The sequence below is a fragment of the Ricinus communis genome, chromosome 7 (genome assembly GCF_019578655.1).
Source record: "Ricinus communis isolate WT05 ecotype wild-type chromosome 7, ASM1957865v1, whole genome shotgun sequence".
NCBI classification, from domain to species: domain Eukaryota; kingdom Viridiplantae; phylum Streptophyta; class Magnoliopsida; order Malpighiales; family Euphorbiaceae; genus Ricinus; species Ricinus communis.
This window is the reverse complement of record NC_063262.1, coordinates 6,248,810-6,274,502: the sequence shown is the minus strand read 5'-3', so window position 1 is coordinate 6,274,502 and position 25,693 is coordinate 6,248,810. Positions and strand designations below refer to the sequence as shown.

General features: G+C 29.5%; 3 protein-coding genes across 3 annotated transcripts; 2 read left to right on the top strand and 1 right to left on the bottom strand.

Annotated features, from left to right (window-relative positions):
* Positions 1 to 2,339: 2,339 nt before the first annotated feature.
* LOC8278151 (bifunctional riboflavin biosynthesis protein RIBA 1, chloroplastic) lies at positions 2,340 to 8,874 on the top strand. Its single transcript, XM_002534056.4, has 7 exons — positions 2,340 to 2,523; positions 2,959 to 3,349; positions 3,434 to 3,655; positions 4,136 to 4,458; positions 4,788 to 4,917; positions 7,208 to 7,504; positions 8,061 to 8,874. Exons 1-7 carry the CDS (start codon positions 2,474 to 2,476, stop codon positions 8,241 to 8,243), a joined length of 1,596 nt encoding a protein of 531 aa, XP_002534102.2. The 5' UTR covers positions 2,340 to 2,473; the 3' UTR covers positions 8,244 to 8,874.
* A 264-nt stretch (positions 8,875 to 9,138) lies between these two features.
* LOC8278149 lies at positions 9,139 to 10,218 on the bottom strand. Its single transcript, XM_002534054.4, has one exon. It carries the CDS (start codon positions 9,971 to 9,973, stop codon positions 9,326 to 9,328), a length of 648 nt encoding a protein of 215 aa, XP_002534100.1. The 5' UTR covers positions 9,974 to 10,218; the 3' UTR covers positions 9,139 to 9,325.
* A 12,034-nt stretch (positions 10,219 to 22,252) lies between these two features.
* Positions 22,253 to 24,378, top strand: LOC8278152 (RING-H2 finger protein ATL54). Its single transcript, XM_002534053.4, has one exon. The coding sequence runs from the start codon at positions 22,644 to 22,646 to the stop codon at positions 23,985 to 23,987; it is 1,344 nt and encodes a 447-aa protein (XP_002534099.3). The 5' UTR covers positions 22,253 to 22,643; the 3' UTR covers positions 23,988 to 24,378.
* Positions 24,379 to 25,693: the final 1,315 nt, after the last annotated feature.

The following is a 25,693-nucleotide window of genomic DNA, read 5'->3' as shown; positions in this document are numbered from 1 at the left end:
ATTTACTTATTCATCTTTTTTCGTTTTTTCAAAATTAATTTCAGATAATTTAAAAATACCTAACGTATACCATAGTTTAATAAACATATAATGTTTGCTGTTAAATATTTGAGTTGAATTTTATTAGCAAACATTTGAGTTGAATTTTATTTCATTTTAAAAATTTCGAGATACCTAAAATATACTATTATTTGGCAAACATATATCTTTTTTCGTTCAGTTTTTTTTTTTTTTAAATTTGTATTTTATTTCATTTGAAAAAAGTTGAGATACCTAACATATACTTGATGTACATTATTTTTGGTTAAATATATATTTTTTGTTGTTATTTACGTTAAAAATATACTGGACATATTTTTTTTCTCAAATATATACTCAACATGTACTTTTTTTTTTAAAACTTGTAGTAATTTATCTAATTTTTCAAATATGATATTTTCGACACATCTAAATCTTTAAATAAAAAAATACTTTATTTATTCATCATTAATATCAAAAAATTAAATAAAATACAACAATATTTCATAAAAATTTATTTATTTTAGATTTATTATCAATCAAAAGTATACTGAACATATACAATTGTTCTTTAAAATATATCCAACATACACTTTTTCATCTAAATAAACCAAATTAGATATTTTTATAAATAAAATTTCATTTTATGGTATTTAGAAATTTATTGGTTAAATAAAAAACATATAAAATATTTTATTTTTGTGGCATTTATGAAAAAAGCTCTTAAAAGTTATAAAAGGTACTGCTTAGTGTCGGAATGATATTCGGCCTGGCCCAATTACTTGCGTATAGTTTTCGAAAGCTCAATTAAACTCGGCTCATGACCCAGTTAATTATTCTAGCTTGGATAGACCCCGTTACAACCGTTAGTTAACGGTTACAAATTGGAGGAGTGAAAGTTTAAGTAAAGTTTTTTTATAGCGAATATTGAGAAGAAATGAGACATTATGGAATGCTTCCTGGGATCTATAATTCAATAACCAACAATCATTCACACACAAAGATTAATAATTATTTTCAAATTAATAATTGAGTTAAATTTATTTAGTAAGACTTAAAAAACTAATTCTATCGATTTTAGTTTTAAACGTTTATATTGATATCATAGCTAATCTTCTTATAAGAATTAACATTATTATTATTAGAAATGATAAGTAATGATTTGTTTTATGTTAATATCATAGCTAATCTTCTTATAATTAATATTAAATGATGATTATTTTGACATCATAATAGTCAATCAATTATGAAATTTAATATTTATAACATTCAAAACTATAAATACTTTTAGTAGTATAATTTGAAAATATTTTTGATGATAAATATAATTGAATTAACGAAATTAGTTATAATATTTTTATTAATATAAGTTATTTTTATTTGTTATATCATTAAAAATAACATTATAAAATAAAACACATTTTGAACTCTCAATATTTATTTAACACCCTAACAATAACGGTTAATAAAATTTTATTATATAATTTAATTTATTAATTATTAGTTATCAACAATCAGATATCAGCTATTAATTATCAATTATCGACTATATTGATGAGTTGAATCAAATAAATTTTAAATTTTAAGAGTTTTAAGTCTTAAAACCTGTAAATTTTAAAATTTTAATTCTTAAGATTCTATTTTATTATTTTTTTAGATCTATAATTTTATAATTATTTATATATAAAGATTTTAAAAATTAAAGTATGATCCTCTCAAATATAACTAGATATAATATTTAATATTTGAATGATCTCATTCTTTAGTTTGTAATCAACGTGTTAAAATTTAACTAAAATTAAATACTTATTTATTAGATTTTAATTATTTGATAAGAATCAATAATTCAATGTGAATTAAACTGTTTTTCTTTTAAATTTTAAAAGTAGTTTGTTATTTTTATTTAAATGTTAAAAGTATTTCAATTATTGGAAAGGCTTTGTTTACAAAATCATTTGTTTGTCTTATTAATATTTCATTAGGATTTAAAGAAAACAATTAAAACATACAGAATAAAATGATACTAATTCCAATTATTTTTATTTAATTTTTAATATTTGTTAGCTTACCATATATTTATCTATTTATTTACACTTATAATCAGAATTAGATGTTTTTTCAAAAGAAAAAGAGAAATTGAAAGAAGAATCTAAAAAGAAATATTCACAATTGGGAACTAGAAGCCTAGAATACTAGTAGGTGAAAATAAACGACGACGTAGCAATGAATAAACTAACTATGCAAAGAAAGCGGATAAAGAAAGAAAAAGTGAAAAAGGCCAAGAGAGGATTTGCCACGTAAGCAGGAAATTAGATATATCCACACACAATTCAACACTTTGATTTTGCTTGGTGGCGGTGTTGTTATTGACGATGAACGGTGCCCTTCAGCTAACTTTTGTTTGGATAAATAATTCAAATCATACAAATATATAAATATTTAATTTTTCTAAGGCATGGCTTCTGTTTATCTCTACATTTCCTCTTTCAATCCCTCTCCTTTACAGTGAGTTCCCTCTTTCAATTTGTTAATTTCATTTTTTATCTGATTTAGTAGAAACATATAGTTGGTTTCGTTGGACTGAAATTCTTGAAAATTGTATCGCTCAGTTTTGTGTTTCTTGCTCATGTTTTCTTGTCTGGTTATTCAATTACTCAAATAATTTATTTCATTTCAATTCTCGTCAAATTATGTTAACTGTAGTTATGATTTTAGTTTTTAAATTTGAAAGATTTGAATTCTAGCAATTATATGTATTCAATGAGCTGAAGGTTGTTACTGTGCATTTTTCCATTTTTATTGATCATTATTTTGATAACATAGCATTGTTACTTGGGATTGCAATTCTGCATTTTTTATTTTTTTTTTTAAAAACAAAAATTTTGTTTTCATTGTGTTGCCTTTACATTTATAACTAATAATTTGCTCTCTTTTTCTCAGAGGAGGCTATAAGGGTCTGCATTGTGCCTATCCATTTGCGCCAAATGATTTAACTGATCTAGTAGTCTCAAGCAACCCCACTAGGAAATTGTGTTTCAGGTTGAAGGGTGTTAGTCGAGTTAGAGCCTCATTGGTATCTGGAGAAGGTGATCTTCTCTCTTATCATAATAACAATGGAGCTCCAGGACAAGATACCATCGTTAGCAATAAGTTTAACCCATCACCTGGCCTTGAATTACAACCTGATGCAATAGGTTTCGATACACTTTCTGCCGAAATAACTCCCACTACGTCTGCTTTCTTTCCTGATGATGATGAGTATGATCTTGATCATCCTACTGATGGATTTGCTTCTATACCTGAGGCCATTGAAGATATTCGTCAAGGCAAGGTTAGTCGTCGTTATTTCCATGCTGCATTTAATTTGTTCAATGGAGCAATTTAAGAACTAAACTGATTTTGAATAATGTTGCAGTTAGTAATTGTTGTCGATGATGAAGACAGAGAAAATGAGGGAGACTTGATAATGGCAGCATCAAAGGCAACTCCTGAAGCTATGGCATTTATTGTCAAGCATGGAACCGGTATTGTATGTGTGAGTATGAAGGGAGAAGATTTGGAGAGGTTGGAACTGCCCCTAATGGTAACACACAAGGAGAATGAGGAGAAACTTTGCACTGCATTTACTGTTACAGTGGTATGTTGCTATAAGTTTGTTTTGGTCAAGTTTAAATGCTTCCTCTTCTTCTCCTTCCTGAAATAAGCATCCAAAAGTATGAAGGATTTGAAACTTTTAACTTTTTATGTAGAAACAGGTATATACCTGTATGTTCTCATAAGACATTTATCTAAAGTTTGATTCACGCATTGCAGCTATAAAGTCTATATGCTTGACAATTAACCTAGTTAAGCATTCAACTTTCACCTATTCATTTTGTGTCTATTTTCCTACTCCTGTTAGTACATATCCCAGTTCCTTGTTTTCCTTTCCCTTTTTCTTTTCATTATATACAGTGCATAGATGATTGCAACATTATTTAGGCAAATCTAACAGCTTAGTTGCTTTCCTGAAAAAAAGAAAAAAGGTTTTAACTGTGTCTTTGTTATACCTTCAAATTGCTTATTTTATTAGCTGGTTCCAATTCCATGTCCAACATTTTCCATCCTGTTTACATAGGATGCAAAACATGGCACAACAACAGGTGTTTCGGCTCATGACAGGGCAGCAACAGTGTTGGCTCTTGCCTCTAGAGATTCAAAACCTGGAGATTTTAATCGCCCTGGTCATATTTTTCCACTTAAGTACAGGGAAGGAGGGGTTTTAAAAAGAGCTGGACATACAGAAGCTTCTGTTGATCTTTCAATGTTAGCTGGGTTAGAGCCTGTTGCTGTTTTATGTGAGATTGTTGATGATGATGGCTCCATGGCTAGATTACCTAGGCTTCGCCAGTTTGCACAAACAGAAAACTTAAAAATCATTTCCATAGCCGATCTAATCAGGTAACTATTTTAATTTTTAGGTTTCTCTATTTGCATATCAAGGTTCAGGGACTTGCTGCCCTTCTTAGCATAATATCAATTAGCAAGCTTTACTTCAATTGCCTGAAAAATGGGTAACTAGCATTTCAGGATATTTAGCATATTCTACACAAAGAAAAAACAGAAAAGTATACCTGTGGATTGGTACATCTTCTCAGTGAACAAAAAGAAAACAAAAAGGGCTTTTTTTAAAAGGCACTCTTCGGGGTTCAGATGTCGTGTTTTGAATTGCTATTGGGTAGTATCCTTTTTTAATTGTCTCAATGGTGTTTTTGAACAATTATTGACAGATATAGGAGGAAGAGAGACAGATTAGTGGAGCTGGCTGCTACTGCTCCAATACCAACTATGTGGGGCCCATTTGAAGCCTACTGTTACAGGTCACTGCTGGATGGAATAGAGCATATAGCAATGGTCAAAGTAAGCTATCTATCTTAACTCGCGTTCTCAGGTAGCGGTTCATTTTATGCAACAATAGTATAAAATCACCTGTTATCTTCAAGTTATAGTTTGAATTTTGGTAGTAATTTGATGTATGCTATGTTCCTATATTGTATTATGATGGAATCTTTTAATTAACTTAGTATCTTGTTTAACTTCAAAATCTATTTTCCAATTATGATTTGATGTATGCTATGTCGTTTTTTAGGTTGCTTTATTGGACATGTTTCACTTAAATGGAACGATTTTCAGTTCTTATTGTTAAATACCTGCATAGTCAGTGATTTGATTGCTCATATGCTCTGTAACCAGTGAAAATGCTGTAGATTGACCATAATTGTTTTCAGAATTCTCTCACTCAGTAACATGAAGGTTGGATTCTGGACCATGAATGTGAGCTTAAAGCTAACTTCTTTTATAGACTCCTAACTTGAATTTCATATTCAGAAGTAGTAAACACAGCTATGATTTTGGTTAGAAAAAGGTTGTGTTAAGGTTTTTGAAAAATTAAAAGGAGTCTTTTGTTTAAAATAATGTATGGCACATTTTTAGAGGCTGGCCTTTGTTTGTGAAGGTAAACAGTTGATTTAAGAGTTATGGATTGCAGCTTTCTTTATTTGACGAAGAGAAAAAAGTTATAGTTTATTAATATGAGTTTTAAAGCTTATGAAGAGTGAATAAAAAAGTATGCTTGCCTAAAATGATCTTTTTAATTTTTCAAAAATAAAAAGATCTTTATAATCAAAAGTAAAGGGGAAAAGCGGAAGATGAAGAACTTTGAATAACCTCATATATAGACTTCTTCATTACTCTTAATTAGTTTAGGCATGACAGCTAGGTATCATTGGCTACTATAATTTTTGAATAATTCAAAAGCTATATGGCGTGTGCATCAAGTTGGTGCTCAAGTTGGTTCGAGCTCTGTGAACATAAAATCTGTGGAGTCTTTAACTAATTAGAAACATGGATGAAAGCAAGCCAGCGCCAAAGAAAAATGCTAAGAAAATTAATGTTTGGGTTCAGTAGTAACTAGACCATATTATAGAAGGCTGTGAGTACCCTGGCATCAAAATCAATCATAACGTTTTATTTCTTTGCATTCAAGGTCTTTTTAGTCTTGACCATGATCTGTGCCATTGTTTCTCCTTTAACGTTTTTCTTATGTTATCTTTGTTTGTATTTTTAATCTTTTGAGTGTGAATTCCTATGTCTTAATTATTATTTTTTTCCCTAATTAGAGGGCACTATCTTGGACTTGCCAACACATACTTGCACCTGGATTTTTGCAGATCAGTTTTTTACCTTTCTTTTCTATATAATTCATGTGTAGGAGACCCAAATTGTTTGACATCATCTTTCTTCCTTTGCCATTGAGATTTCACGGATTAATAATGAATGGCAAATAGGATGTAATGTATGACTGATGTGAAGTATATATGTAACAGTTGATGCTATATGCTATGGCGAATAACCAGGCCTTTCGAGGAACTATCTGTTTTCTGTAAGTTCATATGAGTTTAGCACTGGGTGCATGGCCATCTATACCTGCCAATGGGTGTCAAATCCTCTTTTTGCTGCCTCTATATCTGATGCTAAACTTTTACATTTACAAGTTTTTTGTTACGAGAAAGGGATTAAAATTTTGGAATGAGCAGATTGTCCAATGTCAAATGGTAAACAAATGAAAATCTCAATAATTGCTTGGAGAAATTGCTACCAATTGCCTATGCATATTGCATAGGCTTTGCTGGGTGCTTGTTATGAGTCTTAGGATTCCAAGGATATTGTCTTGCAAACTTGTCAGTTATAATTAGGATTTAATAGCTCCTTCGCCAGTTGCACAGCTGAGGGAATATTAATACCATAGAATATAATTCTTATCTACTAAATCATCTGCGAACTGTGCATATTCAACTTTAATTCAATAGTTGGGCATCCAAGCTGCACAATATATAATCCCCAGAGGGTTGGCAGAGCTTGATTTTTATTCATTTAAACTGGGAGATTATCACTCACATTGTTGTTGCATCTATCACCAAACTTGAAGAGAAAGTATGCCAAATTAAAATTAAGATTCTTTTCCATTATATACCATTGAGAGTAGAAAGTTTGTCACTTCTGTAGGTCAATGCAAATGTTGATTGTTCCATGCAATATGGTTATAACTTTATTGTCCTCTTACCTTTACTGCTGATTAGAAATATTGTTTTACATTAAGGGTGAGACTATTTTAGTCCTATAAACAACAATAACAGTCTGAAATATGCAGGGTGAAATTGGGGATGGTAAAGATATTCTTGTGAGGGTGCATTCTGAGTGTCTCACAGGTGATATATTTGGATCAGCTAGATGTGATTGTGGAAATCAGCTAGCTCTTGCTATGACACAAATTGAGGCAGCTGGCAGAGGTATATTAGTTTACCTCCGTGGACATGAAGGTAGAGGAATTGGTTTAGGCCACAAGCTTCGGGCCTACAATCTACAAGATGATGGACGGGACACAGTTGAAGCCAATGAGGAGCTGGGTTTGCCTGTTGATTCTCGGGAATATGGACTTGGTGCCCAGGTAGAAACTGTTTCATCTTCTTAATAATATATAATATCTCATCAATTCTGTGGATTATATCTGCAGTGTACTATCTAGTCCTAGCCTCATATGCCTTTTGTTGTTTCAGCCATGCAACTTAAAGAGTTGCACTTATATGACTAAAAGTGGAATCATTCCTTATCTAGATAACTCACTCCTACTTCAATGTAATAGCAATTTGATTAATAATTTTTATACAGCTTATATTATTGCACTAGATTAGGTTATCTTCATTGGTAGTTTGGTCAATTTACATTTAAATTTTACGTAGAAGACAAGGCATTCCAGCCAGCTAGGAACATGTTCTTTGTGGATCTTGTGTTTTGTTCTTTGGAGTTTGGATTGAACATCTATGATTAGGACAGTAATGTCTTATGCAACCATGCATAAGATGTTTTGTTCTTGTTATGAATGCTTGTGGTGATGTTCTTACACATTCTCGTCTTCCTTCAATTTTTCAGTACAGCATGCATATCGTTTTTCGTGTTTGCAGTCTAAACTGAGGCAGCTAAACGTGTGACCTAATCTTTTGCAGATACTACGAGATCTGGGTGTCCATACTATGAGGTTGATGACAAATAATCCTGCAAAATATGTGGGGCTTAAAGGTTATGGCCTGGCCATTGCAGGCAGAGTCCCATTGTTGACTCCAATAACTAGGGAGAACATGAGATACTTGGAAACTAAACGTGAAAAGATGGGGCACATTTACGATTAACGTTTTAATGGCTATGTACATGGTATCATCGGGTGAGAACAATAATTCAACCGTTGGCAGTCCAATGAATGGTTTATCAACGGCATTATCATTTGCAAGCATGTCTGGCGAATCAGTAAATTGAGATGGCAAATTCAAGTTCTTTTTCTTTCTTGCTTGGAATTTTTGCAGTGAGCATTCTTTGTTGTTATACCTTCACAAACGGGGTAAAGAAACTCCCAAATACATTACATTCCTTTTCATAAGGCCAACCATGATGCTGCTTGGAAATCTTCAAACAAAGAAGCTGGTTTGGCTGTACTGATCTGCAGTAGGTAGCAGTGAGAGACTACCTGATGGAAGGCTAAAAAAGAGAGGCCCTTTGTCCTTCTCTAGTGGCTGAGTTGTGGCAATTTGAGGAGGATTATCCTTAATTTACTGCAATAGAGGCGACAGAAATCATAATTGAATCTGATTTTAAGAAAGCAATTGGAGCCATGTTTGAGGTTTATTCTTCTTCAAGTCTGGGTATTTGCTTGCTAATATAGTTTTATGACATAAGAGAAAAGGTTCAAATTCTTTGATGTTTCGTAATCTCTCCTGTTCATTTCTTGGAAAGAAATTCGGTTAATAAAAATAATATTGTAAAGCTTATCAAGGTTAAGAAAAATGAGGAAAATCTTTTCCTTATCTTGCATTTTTTTGGTCGCCATGGATGGGAAGGTCCCCTTTATTGATCTGATCTGTATGGCCCTCTCCTTATAAATGTTTGAACAGCCATCAGTAATCCAAATCCAAATTATGCTTCAAAATCTTACATTACACCCAAACAGTTGATTAGAGGGGATACATTCCACTAATAATAATAATATATTATTTTTAGAAAAAGGCTAGTTCTGATATAGGCCTGAGAATGTCTTTGTAAATTCACTGTATAAAATTCTTCAGGATTTTCCATGAATAATAAACATAACTACAATGTAAAATTTGATCATCTAAATAACCCTTTCTCCCCATCTATTATCTTTACAAAATGTTCTCTTTCCATGAACCATGCCAAAAATCATTGACACAGATCAAATACTATTATGTATATATCCAACTCAAAACAAATATCTACATCCAAAAGCCAGTCTCACACCAGCAATCCCTATACAAAATGCCCATGCCAAAATCCAGCACACCCCGCCGCCGCCATCACCGCTTCCACAATCCTCTCCGTCTTTCAACAATTTTTTAACCCCTTCAAGTCTTCCTCCACAGCTGCAACACCATCTATTTCCTTGATGTTTCCCTTCTGATTGCAACTTCATTACTTGAACCTCAAGTAACCTAACCCATTGACGATATGCAAATAGTTGCATGGATTCCCTCAACAGAGCATTAGAAATACAATCGTTCTCCTTAGCCAAACTTGCAGCTTTCTTCTCTGCTTCTCTTGCTCTTGTTTGTGACAATCTTAATGCCTTCAGAATCTCCAACTTCCCATTCTCACCACCACCAACACTTCCATGTATATCAAACTCATTGTTTTCCTCTTCTTTTCCCATCATGCTAAAAACCCTGTTCATAGACGATCTGATTGTCCTATCTGACCCAGAAAACACCTTTAGTGGTGGAGGAAGATCACAGTTCTGCAATAGATCAATACTTGATTTTCGAGCAAGCAAAGCACCCATCAATATATCGTTCTCATCCAAAGCTCCAGGATTTAACTTCTTGTTATTATTTGATGCTGCCCAACCTGCCATTCTTTGGCTCTGTTGTTGCAATCTTTGGCTAATTTAGATTCAGTATTTTAATTATGAGTTTTTAGTCTGTTGATGAAAAAGATTGGAAAAAGAATGGGTAGTTAATTTGAAGCGTGAAAGAAAGAAAGATGGGGGGTTGGTGGGAGAAGAAGTAGGTTATCTTATGCTTATCTTCTTGAGAGAACCCTCCAAGAAATGCGAGGTATCATTCTATATTATACTTTGTGAATATCACAATATTGATGGGTTTAAATTATATAAAATTACGTTTTGATTTTGAAATGGTATCAGTGGAGATTTAGTTTTTGTTGCTTTTAGTTGAGGATATACATTTCTTGCTTGCTTGGTCAAAGAGATACGTTACAACCAACTCCCAAGTCTCAACTTGATTAGGTTCCTGCGTAAGTTAACTGAAAGCTTCTTTCTTCATTTTCTCAAAATAGAGGATCCTAAAGTAGGAAGCAATTAACTTTCAGTTTTGAGTACCGCATCAAGTATATTTGTTCATAGCTTGTACATGTAGTAAGTGGATGGAATAAAGTCGTTTTTGGGCACTTAATTTGTCGGCCTATTTATCGATTTTTTTACTCTCTTTTATTCCTTATGATTATAATGGTGAAGAGTGCCGCTACGATGGTGTGTGATGGTTGGATCACGTGATATCAGTATCATGTTAAATTTTAATGGTTTGATTACTTATTTTAAATCTCAACTATTCAATTTTATTTATTTAAATAACATGTAACTTGAATAACTGGTTAAAAAAATCAAAATTAATTTAAAATAATAGTAATAGATAAATAGTCATTTTTTTCATAAATAACTCATTTCCATTCATCAAATTAATCATGTGGAAATTAATATATTTTAATTTATTTTGTTTCTAATTCTTTTCTTTTCATTAATACAATCAAATATTTGCTTAAAATAGGAAATATGCATTTATTCAATTTTATGAATATTGTTCATATAACTGTAATTGATAGGTCTTATAAAAATAACATATTAATGAAGCAATCAATTTACATATATTCATCAAATAATTTTAAATTAAAAAATCAATTTATATAAATTATTTTTTCAAAATTAATTTAATCGTATATTATATCTATTATGGTATTTATATTATTACATGTATTAAAAAAATTAAATAAAATAAATATCAAGACGGTACTACTTCAAAAATGCTAGATGAAGTCCTATTATAATAGGATTACAGTAGGTTATGACATTTATTTGTAATAATGGAATAAGAAAAATTAATTGAAATCAACAAAAATATGGTACATAGAAACTTAATCTATTTAATTGAAAAATTATTTATTTTTATCTTATTAACCTTTATGATTGAACAATAAGAGTTTTGTTTGGTATCATTTAACACTAATTTATAGGTATATATTGTTGGATTTGATTCCATCAAATATTAACATTCATCGCAAATCTCTTAACATAGAATGTTTTTCAAATTTAAGTCCGTTATAGTGAAAAAAATAATTATATCATAGATTTTTAGTTTTTTTTTATGTTTAACAAATTAAATATGCATAATATATATTTTAATTAACTAATTTCTTTTTATTTCCTCTGAAATTTAAAAATATTTGTCATTTTCATATATACTATCTTAATGCAGCAAAAATTTATAATAAAAATAATTGAAAGAGAAAAGTGGTTTGCTGATTCTTTTTTGAATAAAAAGCATTTTGTAATTGGTCTAATTTTAATTCTAATAATTTTTAAATAATATTAATATTAAAAAATTATTATTTATTTTACTTATTATTGTAGGTACGAATAATTGTAACACTGGTCTCATATCATAACAGATCAAATTGTCGTGATGGTGAGGGCAATAAAAGTGGGAAGGGAAAACCACAAAGTTGTGGTAAGAATTATTTATTTAATATTTAGCACTCTTTATAAATTCAAATATTATTATTATTTTACTTTTGCAAATTTAAATAGTTCACACGTTATTTCATTCAATTTAATATCTTGCAAATCAAGTGTACATATAAAAATAAAAAAATAAATAGCGTAGTGTGAAATTCTCATATTAATATGTTGAAGCTCAATAGTCATGCATCATCTTTCCACTCTTTCGATTTTAATATTATACAGTAAAATCTCTCTATAATACTCTGTATGAAAATAATCTCTATATAGTGATAAAAAATTACAGCTCTAATTTGGATCAATTATAAATAAGAATAGACTTTTTATTATAATAAATTATAAAAATTTTAAGTCCTATTTTAAGAAAATATTCTTATAAATAATAATATTTGTATATATAACTTTAAAAATATATGTTATGCTATGTTTTGTCTTACTATAGTATTATTTTATCTCATCAATCTTATTTATATAATATAATATAATATAATAAAATATTTATATATCTTATCTATAGTTTCTATCATTTCACCAACAAAATTAACTATTAAGTTATAAAAATAGTTAGTACTCGTTATGACCATAAATTTTATTTAATTTCAAGTGTATGATTATAAAAAAGTTTTATTATGTATATGCAATTAAGTGATGATTTTATTCTAATTTTAAGGAGAAAAAAAGGTGTCGCAACTGGTCTTAATTTTTAAATAAAAACAGAAGTGGACACCAGGCATTAGATGGCAGTGTTTCAGTATCTACTGGAAATTCGTTATGTGAAGATTAGAAAAATAAAATAAAATAAAATAGTGAGTAATAGAAAAAGGAAGAACATAACCACGTAAAGAAAGGCAATTGAATTAGAGTAATGATTCAATAATTAGAAGTTTGAAATTAGGGAGAGGAGGAGCATGTAATTTGACTTTCAGCTCAAATCAGAAAATTGAAGAGCTAAATTGATTATTACTCCCCCAACCTTCTCAGTCTTCGAGTCTAAAATGAATAAAAGTAAAATTTATACAGCCTTAAATTGATTATTTAGCTTTGACTTTTTATTTATAATTAATTTACTTATATTAATGTATAATTATTAATGATTTTATGATCTTATAATTTAAAGTATTTTATTTTAATTGCAAATATATTAAAATAATTTTATTTAACTATTATTTTCTTTTATTTTAATAAATACTTAACATTATCAATTTAATATTATAGAAAATAACAAATATATAGTCAAATAATGGCATCATATAGCCATTAATTTTTATTATATTAACTAATATTTTATTTTAATAAAAACTTAATAATATTATTTTATTTAATTTATATTAATATTTTCTCTGTTCCACTTTAATAGTCTATTCTTATTTTACACACAGATTAATAAAATTAGTTATTTTCAGTTAGTATCATTAAATTTTAATACTTTTTTCTTATAATATATTTGATAATATTTGGATAAGTAAAAAACAAGAGTACCATATGATTTAACGGACGAATTTAAGTATGTTATTTTTTAGACAAAGAGATGTATATGGTTATAAATCGTGAAAAAAAAATAGGTATTTTATCATTAAAATATTTTGATTTTTAAGGATCTAGTCATCTTCACTTTGATCAGCCATCATTATCATGTTGCTCGTGTTTGATAACATAAATTTAAAGTTTAATAACTCATAATTTCATTGTTTGATTGTCAAATCGCAATTTAAGAAGTCATTAATTTGATGAGATCGATTTGATAGTCAAATAATGAAATTCAGAGTTGTTAATTTTTAAACTTATGTTATCAAATATATACAATATGATAATAATAGTTTATCAGAGTAAAAATGGCTAAATTCTTGTGAATCATAACTCTTTAATGGCAAAATACATCTCTTTATCGCAATTTGTAACCACATACCTATATACTTAAAATTATAAACCTATAAAACCATAATGTATTTTTTTTATACTTATCCATAATATTTTTAACGTAATGCACAATTATCCAAATAATAGACTTGTCAACTAATCCATTATCTTATTTTACTCTAATAAAATTTGAATATATCTCCATTTAATTCATCAATTAATTATGGATGATAATACGTATATGTCATTTAATAGGGGGCATATTTGACAATTAGTTATTAAACTAATGGACTATCAAAGTGGGACAAAGAAGGCATTTTATGCCCTGGCCCCTAGTCCACGTTGCAGCGTGAGCCAAAGGCAGGGACATACGTGCGAGACTCAGTCCCACCACTTTAGTTGTTCTTTCTTAGAAAAAATTGAAATTATAATAATATAAATTATAAAATTAATATTATATATAATTTAAAATTATATATTAAATAAATAAATATTTATATATTTATGAAAATTAATTTTTATTAATGCGTTATAGGATTGTTATAATTATTTTTATTTTAAATAATAATATAAATTCAATTTATAAATAACTAAATAGAATTTTCAATATTTTATAATTATTTATAATATTTTTATGAATAATAATATATTAAATATTTGTAATGCCTTTTTAGTTTTCTTTATACATGACCTTAAATTTTATGGGTTAAAAATAGTACAAATATCAAAATGTGTCAGAATACACAGCAATCCTGTTAAAAATATTTATATCTTAAAATTTTATATATAAATTATAGATAAATAAAATTTAAAAATTAACGTAATAGTAACATATAGTTTTTTTTTCAATTAGTCATACTCTAGAGAATTAAAAATCGATATACTTTTGGCAAATAATGACTATTAAAATAATATAATATAATTTTTAGGAACTTTTTATATATTAAAATTTTATCTTATTAGTGAATGAAACTAATTTCTTTGCATATTTTTCAATTTAAGTATCTCATCAATATGTAATTGATAATTCCATAACCAAAAGTACTACAGTTTTATAATGGACATCAATATTCTTCATTCATAGGATAATATTCATTATTTATTGTAACAATGTTCATTTTGTATTCACTCAATTTTTTAAATGTTTATTATTTTAATGAAGAATATTCATTGTCACGACCCCACCCATGGGTCCGTGACCGGTACTAGGGAATGGGTAGGCGTAAGGCTACCGAATCCCGTAGTAAGCCTAACTCTCACTAACTCAATTAAATCTCATCTCAAATTTATATTATGTAAGACACAAATTAACTTAACATTAAATCTTACACAATTGAATCGATCTACCAGAAGAATTAGGCGAGATCCGAAACTACAGAAAATTACCATTGATACCCCTACTATTACTACTGTGGAGAATCTAAGATTTTTACAATTTGACATACCAAATCGAACACCATCCGATGATGAAGAAGTCGGGTTATTGAGTAAGAGTCGCCAGAAGACTATCAGTCACAAATCTGAAAAACAGTAAATGGAGACTGTCAGTCTCGAGAGTGAGTTAAAATCAAATAATCTAGATACTATTGCAGTCTTCACAGAAAATATTAATTATTCAAATTAGTATATCAAACCATTCACATAAATACAAATCATATTATAATCATACCATAATAAATAAATAAATATTTCTACTTTTACGGGACGAGTGGCTCAGTAGAACCCTAACCCCAAATTCTAGTAGCCTCTCGGCTCTCTTAATCCCACAGGTCTGGCACCCAGATAGCAAAGCTCGACCAGGGTCCTTATCTCCAGCCTGAACACTTGATTCCAACTAAGCCGGCGCACAGAGAGCATCGCTCGACCAGGGACCTTACCTCCAGCCTGAACACTTGATTCCAACCAAGCCGGCGCCTAGAGAGCATCGCTCGACCAGGGACCTTACCTCCGACAATTTACTTAAATCAGCCCAGAGAGCCATGCTCGACCAGGGCAAAACTCATCATAATCTTATTACATGTCCATGATCATTACTGGTGCGCACGCGGTCCTGATGTAACCCATCAGGCAGCATTGTTCTACAAAGCCACATTTCTCAAATTGCAATCATCACATTTAATAAATATCATTGTCTAATGAAATCATTCAACACATATGGAAGTAAAGATTAAAGATTTAGGGTAAAGCAACATGCAATTCGTGAGGAAAAATAATAACGTTTGTATTATTATAACATTACTAACCATAATAAATTATTTTCAATAATTGATAATTAAGTGAAATTATTAATATTGTGGTAATAATAATCATACTAAGCATAAATTTCTAAAATAGCATATTAAATTCAGTCTTAGCAATAGTGCAACGATTAAGTGACTTTAACTCACCGATTTGGCGACCTCCTAGCTCTGCTCCGATGCCTCGATTGGAGCGAGCCGAACAGACAGATCATCTAATCACGGAAAACAATTTATCAAAATGCTGAACAATTACAGTTGACCATAGGTCTAGATTCCTAGGACTGACTGTCTAAGAATCTTGACTCTGGTGAATTCTATCGAACATTCGGCAAAACCTCTCTTACAACACGGACGTTTGCACCCCATAAAACGGGTCCAGGACCTGCCAGAAAAATACTACAAATATCCAACAATTCAAAAAAATGGGAGTCGGGTCCCCAGACTTCACATTTTTCCCGACTCCGCTACACAGTACAAAACACGAGGTAGGCAAACTGACAGACAATTATTTTTGACTCACAAATATTAAATACACAACACAAAACAATAAGCACGAATTAAATCAAGGAATTTCTAAAAAAATTAACGGGCCAGAGAAAATTACCGAGACGCTCGATCGCTCGGTCGATTCGCCTCCGGCTGCTAGAGTCCGATCGACGATCCGAACACACCATCGGACTCAAAATGACGCGCTGATGACGATCTCCGCTTTCGATTTTCCGATCTGACACCTAATCATCCGGAGAGATTTGCGGACGATCTCGGCCGTCGATTTGCAAACGAAGCCCGATCACCATGAAACCGGTGCCATTGAGAAGCTTGACCCGAGGATAGTCGGGATACATCCTCCGATCGTCCATAGCTCGCCGGAGCTCGCCGGAAAACCCAAAAATGCCGACTGCCCCTTAAACTTCACTTTGTCGGATCTTGCAACTCTGGCCACCCCAGGCGTCGCCACTGTTGCCAGAAGAGAGCCCTCAACTCACCGGTCAAAACAAGACCGACCTCACCGCCAAAGGATGCCGGAACTACTTAATGGCAACGATACAGCTCTCCCCTTCTTCTTCTTTTTTGGTCATTGTCACTGCCGGCCGGGCTAGCCGTCGGCCCTTCCTCCAAATTGCCGCCACTGCCTCGAGCGGCCTCCACGACCCCCACTCCTTCTTCCCCGAAGTCTCCTTCCTACCCCGATCTCTTCTCTCTCCTTTCTATTCTTTTCTTCTTTCTTTCCTTCTAATATCGACATTGAGCCCCCGAACTTTTTCTTATTATAATTTGGTCCCTTAACTTTTTAATTACTTACAATTTCATCCTGCAAACTTTCTAATTAACCCCTAAATTTTTCTTTAGCCTTTCAATTTAGCCTCTAACTATTTAATTTGGACCAAATTAGAATTATTGAAAATATATAATTACCTAAATACCCCTGCCGACATAAATATTTACAAAAATACCAAACATATAAATTCCTATTAAACCCCCATAAAAATAAAATTATACTTTTAATCCTTATTCCAAAATAAATTTTCAATTTAGTCCTAACACAAAATTAATTTAAATAATAAATTTCCAACTTAAAATTTAATACCACTAATTAATTAAAATACCAAATTTTCTTAAATTCCTTTTATAAAAACACTCTTTACAATTTCTCCATAATTTTTCAATATATAATTTTATTTATATAAATATGCATTTGGGGAAAATTTGAATAACCAAAATATAATCATTTCTCAAATAATTTACTTAATTAATTTCTTAAAAATTTAAACTAATAGGATATAGAAAAATGACTCCTTTTTTAGTCTAATATTAAAATTCAAAATTTGTATTTAAATTATTCCAACTAGACCAAATAAAAATTAAATTAAATTAATTTAATAAAAACTCATTATTAATATAATCACTATTAAATATAAAACATTTCGGGTATTACATTCATTATTTATGATCTATATGTTCATGAATTTGTTATTATTAATTCAGTAATTATAAATTAATATATGTTTTCGTTTGAAAATGATGATGATTCTTTATGAAAGTTATATTCATTATTTTTGTGATGCATAATAAAATACTTTTGTAATTGATATAAGTATTCATCATTTATAGCCATAATATTCAATAATTTATTAATAAATATCATATTTATTAATTTATTTAAATGGATATATATAACATAGACTTAATATAAATTATTTTTACAATTAGTAAAAAAAAATCAATCTAAAATTATCCTACAAATATTTATATTGTAGTATAAATATCTATTTAGTAAAATAAAGTTAATGAACAATGAATATTTAATATTTCAACAATGAACATTTAGTACATATTTAACGAATGTAAGTTTTATTCGGTACCGATTTAATGAATATATTAAAAAAAACACACACATAAAAATTTTGATACACGTATTGTACCTGGCCAGACCATAATATAATGTGGTTCAGGATGCAAGATATAAAGCCTTGACAAAAAAAGTATTATATTACATTTAATATTATCATTTTATTTGATTAATATTTAATAACATTATAAATTCTTATGTACGCCACATGTATTTTTTTATTAGAACTATATATATTGTAACTTTATAAAATGTTGCCCAGTTATATATATATATATTGTTTATTTATTCATAATTTCCTAAGCGTATCTCAATAGTCTTCTCCATTGTACTTTCTATTATACTCCTTTCGTTCTATAGGATAGCCTTTTATTTTTATCTGTTATAAATTAAGTTATTTCTTAAATTATTAGTTTAGTAAGTCATATGTTAAATATATCCTTCATTAATTAGTATAAATATTATTATATACAATTAATTCTCAAATTTTATACATTTTCTATACGTTTTAGAGACATAAGTAGAAAGAATATATTTATTAATCCACATATGAATTGAAAATAAAATATATTTTTAAACTAAAAAGAGTATCATAAATAAATTTAGCTTTATATTTTACATTTGTCTTGAAATTATACATGTCTCAATAATACCGTTTATTTCACTCTTTATTTTAATTCTTCTATTAATAAAACTATAATTCTAGTTTTTTTGGGCAAACTTTACATTTTTCAATAAAGCTAGAGTTTAATCTTTTAGTGCTAAGGAACCATAAGGGCTTACTACACATTCAATAGTGAAATCTCGGCTCTTCAAAATTTTAAAAAAGGAGCGTTGATTTAGGAATCTAACTCAATTTTAGGTAAAGAGGGAAAGGATTTTGCTGGGATGCATTTAGAGAAAAGAAAAGGTAGATGCTCCAAGTGATATTATTACTATCAGTCCTACTCTTACTCATTTCGTACTCAATTGGAATTAGTTTTTCTAAAAGAACTTATCAGAACTAATATATCACACATTACATAGTAAAAAATAATCACTATTAATAACTCGGTCAATGATTGAGCTATCAACAAAATCTTCTAAGGGCTGGTTTTATCTTCGGAGTATTTGCAAAAATGGTTAGAAAGCGCCGAATGGGGTTGTCCGACTATTTATTCTGATGATTAAATCGGTAATTTGTAAAAAAGTAAATTAAATATAATGAATATGTAAAATAACATGTACCTGTAATCGTTAGACCATAGTTCCTTATATAGACATCGATAGTCTTTCTATCCTACTAGAAATAGAACTTCATAGATGTAGGTCGGTAGTTATAATAGGACTTGTTCTCTTGATTATCTGAAAGATTCTAGGTCGAATCGGGCTCTCTGACTAGAGCCTGTCCATAATATAATCTCTTAGTTTTTCTATTATAGTGAAATATAAACTTAGTCAATTTCGTCTTTTTTAGACATAATAGATTGATTTATAATATTTTATTATCAATTATATTTGATATAAAGAGTGATAAATTCTGAATAACATCAATGGATGGTAATAAAGAAATTAAAATATTAAACCTTTTCTAATTCTCATAAATGAGAATATCAATAATTTCGTTCTGTAATTTGCTTATTGAAGAAAAGAGAAGGGATATGACCATACGGTCTCTTTTTTCTCTTTAATTACTATGAATAGTTATGTACCAAAATCAAACTGCTATTAATTGGACTTGGTCAAGGAGATAGAGTAAATTTATTCTGGAGCCACATAGGCTACACCGCTAAATTATATCATGAACTCAGATACATGTAACAATCTCTCGACCTGAGTTATTTAACATCTGTATGAATAATTGCTAAATTTATAATACTTTTTTTTATTTTATTTTAAGACCAACGTATATACTAAATGTACTTTTTCTTTTATTTGCTTTTATAGTCTTTTACACAACAAAATAGTCATGTCCAAACTAGTTAATTCTATATTTCATAATATAATTCTATATTTGATATTTTAGTAAATTAATAATTGTATTAAGTATTAAATTTTAAAATTAATTTTATTTTCATTAGAAATATTGATTATTTTATTATTTAAAATTAGTAATTTAATTAGTAGTTGATTTTTATAATCAAATATTAATAAAGAATTAAAATTTTATTTGTGTAAAATTTTCAATATAATTTTTTATTTAAAAATTCTAACATTTTTAGTAGTTTTTTTAATGACTTCAAGGATAGTTTTATTTCTTTTTATAAAATATCATATTTATTTTTTATATGACATTGAATTTTCACTGTCACACATTTTCATTAGGTTCATTAAATATAAATTGTAGGTTCATTGGTAGTACAATGTATGTTCATTGAAGATTTATTGTTAAATATAGTTATAAATAACAAGATCATTAAGTATTGCTTATAGATTTATCAATTTGAACTGTAAATTTATCAGTTAAGATATGAATATGTTTTTCAAATTATGAATTTCTAAACTATAATATATAAATTTCAGATGTTCGTGTGATGAACTTATAGTTTATAAATTATAAACATTTTATTTTTAACCTGTGAATCTGTATATTTTTATGAACTTCTAGGATATTATATATGAACATAAGATATACTTATAATGAACTTATAATTTATAATTTATGAATTTATTATTAACTTTCGAACCTGTAATTTTATGATTTAAAATTCTCAATGAAATTTTTATTTACAAATTCTAACATTTTTTATTAGTTTTTTTAATAACTTCAAAGATAGTTCTAACTTTTTTTTTTATAATATATCATATTTATTTTTATGTGACATTAAATTTTTACTATTATGCATTTTCATTAGGTTCATTAGATATAAATTGTAGACTCATTAGACATAAATCATAGATACATTGGTAGTACAATGTATATCTACTGAAGATTTACTAATAAATATAGTTATAAACAACAAGATCATTAAGCATTACTTATAGGTTCATCAAATATAAGTGTAGATTCATCAATTCTAAACTCTAAATTCATTGGTTACAGTATGAATTTTCCTTTCAAATTATGAATTTCTAAATCATAATCTATGATCTCATGTGTATATATTATTAACTTATAATTTATAAATTTTGAATCTTTTATTTTTAACGAATGGACCTATATGTTTTTATAAATTTATAGGATACTATATATGAACTTTAAATATACTTGTAATGAATTTATAATTTATAATTTATGAACCTCTCGTTAACTTACAAACTTGTAGTTTTAAGATTGATGTTTACAGTTTTTACTAATGAACTTATGTTCATAACATATGATTATGTTTTGTAGTTATAATTATGAATATAAATTATTAACTTTGATATTTTATTTTTATTTTTATTTTTATATTTAAATTTTAAAATTAAAATATTATTATGTAATGATAAGAAATAATTAAAAGTGAGAATTTTTAAAGTAAAAAGTAATATAATTTAATACCTATATATATATATATACTAAAAATATTTTAATATAAAAATTAAATTGTTAACCTTATAAAAATACTAGCATATTATTAAAAGATAAATTTAGTATTGTAATAAGAAAAAAAAACATAAAATACACTGAAAATATAAAATACACTAAAAATATAAAATTAAAATAAAAAATATAATAAGAAATTAGTAACACTAATATTAATACAGTAAAAAGAATAAGAAGATAAGGCACAGTAAAAAAAGAAAAGTAGTCACTTTTAACGTTTAAAGTAAAGACCTTACTTTTGGTACATGAGAAATCATAGACTCGACTCCGTAATATAACAATTCGTCCACGCCAAGGCTGAAACAGTTTAGGCCGAATTGAGCCCAATCAGTATTTGGAAAAATGATGAATAGATTTGATGAGATGATGCTCTGATTTAAATTGTTATATTTTTGTAATTTCATAAATTCATTGAAGCATTTTTTTATTCAATACATCCTAAAGTTTACGCGGAAAAGAAGACCAGAAAGGTCCATTTCTAAGCCAATTTTAAGTACAAACAGGGATGGAAGAAGCATCGAGTAAATGTCCCAGCGCCAACAAAGTCTTCCAATGAAAGCGATATTTCCTGTATTACTGCAATAACTTTGTAGAAAGACTGACCAAAAAGAGTCTTCATTATCATCAAAATCTGGGCCATTCTTTGTGCCAGCAAGAAAACTTCAAAAACAGGCCCACCTTTAACGATCTTCTTTTCTTTTTTTCCTCAAATTCTACATACCTACATGCTCCATTTCACACGCACTAGCACTTTTTCAAGTATGCTTATGTATTATCCCTGTCCCCTGTTTCTGTGACTGTTTTCTGTCAGCAAAAATGAAGCTTGATCAACCTAAATCCGGTAAGGGTTCCGTTGATTATTGTGATGAAGATTGCAACCCACATTTAAATCTTGATGGGAAATGTAATGGTTCTTGTTTCCAAATCTGTCCTCTTGTTTGTAAGTATCTTTGTGTTGATGGAAATCCTTTTCCTTCGCCGCCTGTATCAAAACAAGCACCACCACCAAGGCCACGGCCACCAAAACCACGACCAGAGCCTCTTCCACTTGAGCCACCGCTAGTTCTGCCGAACCCATTATATGAGGCAGGAAGTGCAGCTCAAAAGCATGTACTCACAACAGGTATGATCATCATGGGTGGCTTCATTGGTGCTGCAATTCTTGTTTGTATCTTAGCTACAATTTTAAGAGCTAGGAATAGAATTTCAACAAGATCGAGAAGTCTACCGCCTATAATTTTTGCTACTCAGGAGGACTTTCTCGATGAAGATCAAGGACCACAACTCGACCATCCTATTTGGTATATCAACACAGTCGGTCTTCAACAATCTGTTATCGATTCGATCGCAGTTTTTAAATATAAAAAAGATGAAGGGTTGATAGAAGGAACAGAGTGCTCTGTTTGCTTAAATGAGTTCCAAGAAGACGAGAGTCTCAGGCTCTTGCCAAAGTGTAGCCATGCTTTTCACATACCCTGTATTGATACTTGGTTAAGATCACACAAGAATTGCCCTTTATGTCGTGCCCCTGTAATATCCGATAACTTTGATGTTCAAGTGGAGTTACCGGAATCTACATCGAGTGACTTGAGCTCAACTGGAGGATCACAGACGGAGAATTCTACAAATAATAGTGGGTTGATAACGATAAGCAATTCAGTTGGAGAAGATGGTACTGATGAAGTGAGAGATGGAGATGATACGAACTGCGCATTACCAATTGAAGATGAAACAATTGGTGGAAACTCGAAAACGGGTTTGAATTTCGCTGTTTTGGGGAATCATTCTCGAGTACAAAGTGATTTAGTTGACACCAGACTGACAATAAAGGCCGAAATGCAACCTGTGAGGAGGTCTGCTTCGTTGGATTCCTCTTCTGCTATGGCAATTTATAGTTCTGTAGGTAAAGTTATTCCTGGTAAACATGGAGAAAACTTGGATATCCAAATGGTTCGACTAAAGCACTCAAAATCGAAGAATGTTCTGAAGCGGGGAAGCAATGGAAATATAAGTTTCAGGAAGCTGATGAAGAGTTCTTCAATTAGTCATGCATTGCAGAAGGCACCTATTGCAATGAAAAGGTCATTCTCCTCAAGTGGGAAGTCATCATCTTCATCGTCTAGACTTAGCAGAAGCCAAGACTCAATTCTTCCCTTCTGAGAAAGAAGCTGTTTCTTTGCTGTGACCTGTCTTGTTTCAGGTTAGTTAATTGCAGAATCTAGAATTGCATTGCAAGCATTTTGAAGGAGCCTAAATATACATATAAATATATAATTAAAGCACAAGATGCACTCTTTGTACAAGGATATAATAGAAAGCTTACAGGAAAATGAATCTTTCAACAAAGGAAGAATATCAAGAAACATGTTCTTGATGATGCAGTTAATACTTGACATCACAGGGTGCATTATATGTTTGGAAAACAAAAACAAAAAACAGTCTTCGAACTGGACTTGTTATTTGTGATCTCTCTTCCTCTTTTACTATTCAGAGTTTCTGCAAGTAAAAACATACAAGCTTTTGCTATAGTGAATCTTGTTCTTCTTCTGTCTGTCTGCTAGAAACCTAATACCTGCTGTAGTGAATTTTATCGAGTATTAAGGAAGTAGATTGCTAGTTGCGAGATTCCTAATCCTAATACTCTAAAACGTCCTTTCATAAATTATCATATTAAGACAGCAAATTCTTGTCAGTCTCAATCATGTTCTTGTCCGAACCAACAACAGTCTTTTAATCGTAATTCTGATTTTCCCATATAATTTTTCATTAGGGTGCTCAAAATATTGCCCAGCTGTATTCATCCGTTAAATTAGAAGGTTTAGACTCATATCTGGGTGAACAAGGATCATAGAATAAGAGAGCCATTAATGTCATTACGATCTTGATGTGTGTGTACTGAATTATGTGGGTATTAATAAACAAGTTGGCCTTGCATAACTAGGAAGTTTCCAGGAAAATTCCTCTTCAAGTTGATTATATAATAAATGTAGTCAAGAGTCGAGAAAACTAGCAATGAAGTGTTGATGGGACTTGCTTTCCAACTGCTGCATTATCTCTTTCTCTTCTTTTTGCTAATTTGAATGGAATAGGGTTCAAAATGACCCTCATAGACAATGCTAATTCAACTTCTTTTACCTTTACGTCAGTTTAGTCTCTACTCTAGACTTCATTAAATAGGTTAAATTTGACTCTTTCTTGAGATACTTGACTTGTACACTTGCACTTCCTATAAAGTTTAATTTGGCATCCATCAATTCATGCCGCGTCAACTTTTTGTAATTTTATAAAATAATTTATTTTTTAAATTTAATTATTAGATTCTTAATGGAGTCAACTTTTTAATATTTAATAAATCAATAATTTCTATCAATTAATAAATCATTGAGAAACTAACTTTATTTTTCTTTAGATAATTGAAGTTAATAAATTAATAATTCTAACATTTAATTCATTAAATATATTAATTATAAGAGAGTTCACTGTATATTTAGATTTTTACTGGTTGATTAAGCAAACAAAGAGGTTGATGATGTTGTAGCTTTGGTGTTGATAGTGCCAGCAGCTTTGGTTTCTTAGATCGCATCTATTCTCCTGTATTGATAGATTGGTGTCTTTAAATCCTCATGGGAATTGTATTTATATTTCTAATTGATGAACGATTTATTCAGAGGCTATGATGATTGTGTTGGATTGTAATACGGTGATATTGCGGGTGATTAAAGGGAATGATGGTAATGGTGAAAAGATAATAGAAGTGGTGTTTTCATGGATTTTATGGATTTGCTATATTTAAAAAAAAAAACATTAAAAAATTTGGTCTCTCTACTTGTCGTTCGGATTCAATTTGATCCTTGAAGGTATTTTCT

Coding starts and splice junctions, on each gene's coding strand:
- LOC8278151 (XM_002534056.4), top strand. CDS start 2,474: ATGGCTTCTGTTTATCTCTACATTTCCTCTTTCAATCCCTCTCCTTTA. Junction 4,459..4,787: donor TCCATAGCCGATCTAATCAG/GTAACTATTTTA, acceptor AATTATTGACAG/ATATAGGAGGAAGAGAGACA. Junction 7,505..8,060: donor AATATGGACTTGGTGCCCAG/GTAGAAACTGTT, acceptor AATCTTTTGCAG/ATACTACGAGATCTGGGTGT.
- LOC8278149 (XM_002534054.4), bottom strand. CDS start 9,973: ATGGCAGGTTGGGCAGCATCAAATAATAACAAGAAGTTAAATCCTGGA.
- LOC8278152 (XM_002534053.4), top strand. CDS start 22,644: ATGAAGCTTGATCAACCTAAATCCGGTAAGGGTTCCGTTGATTATTGT.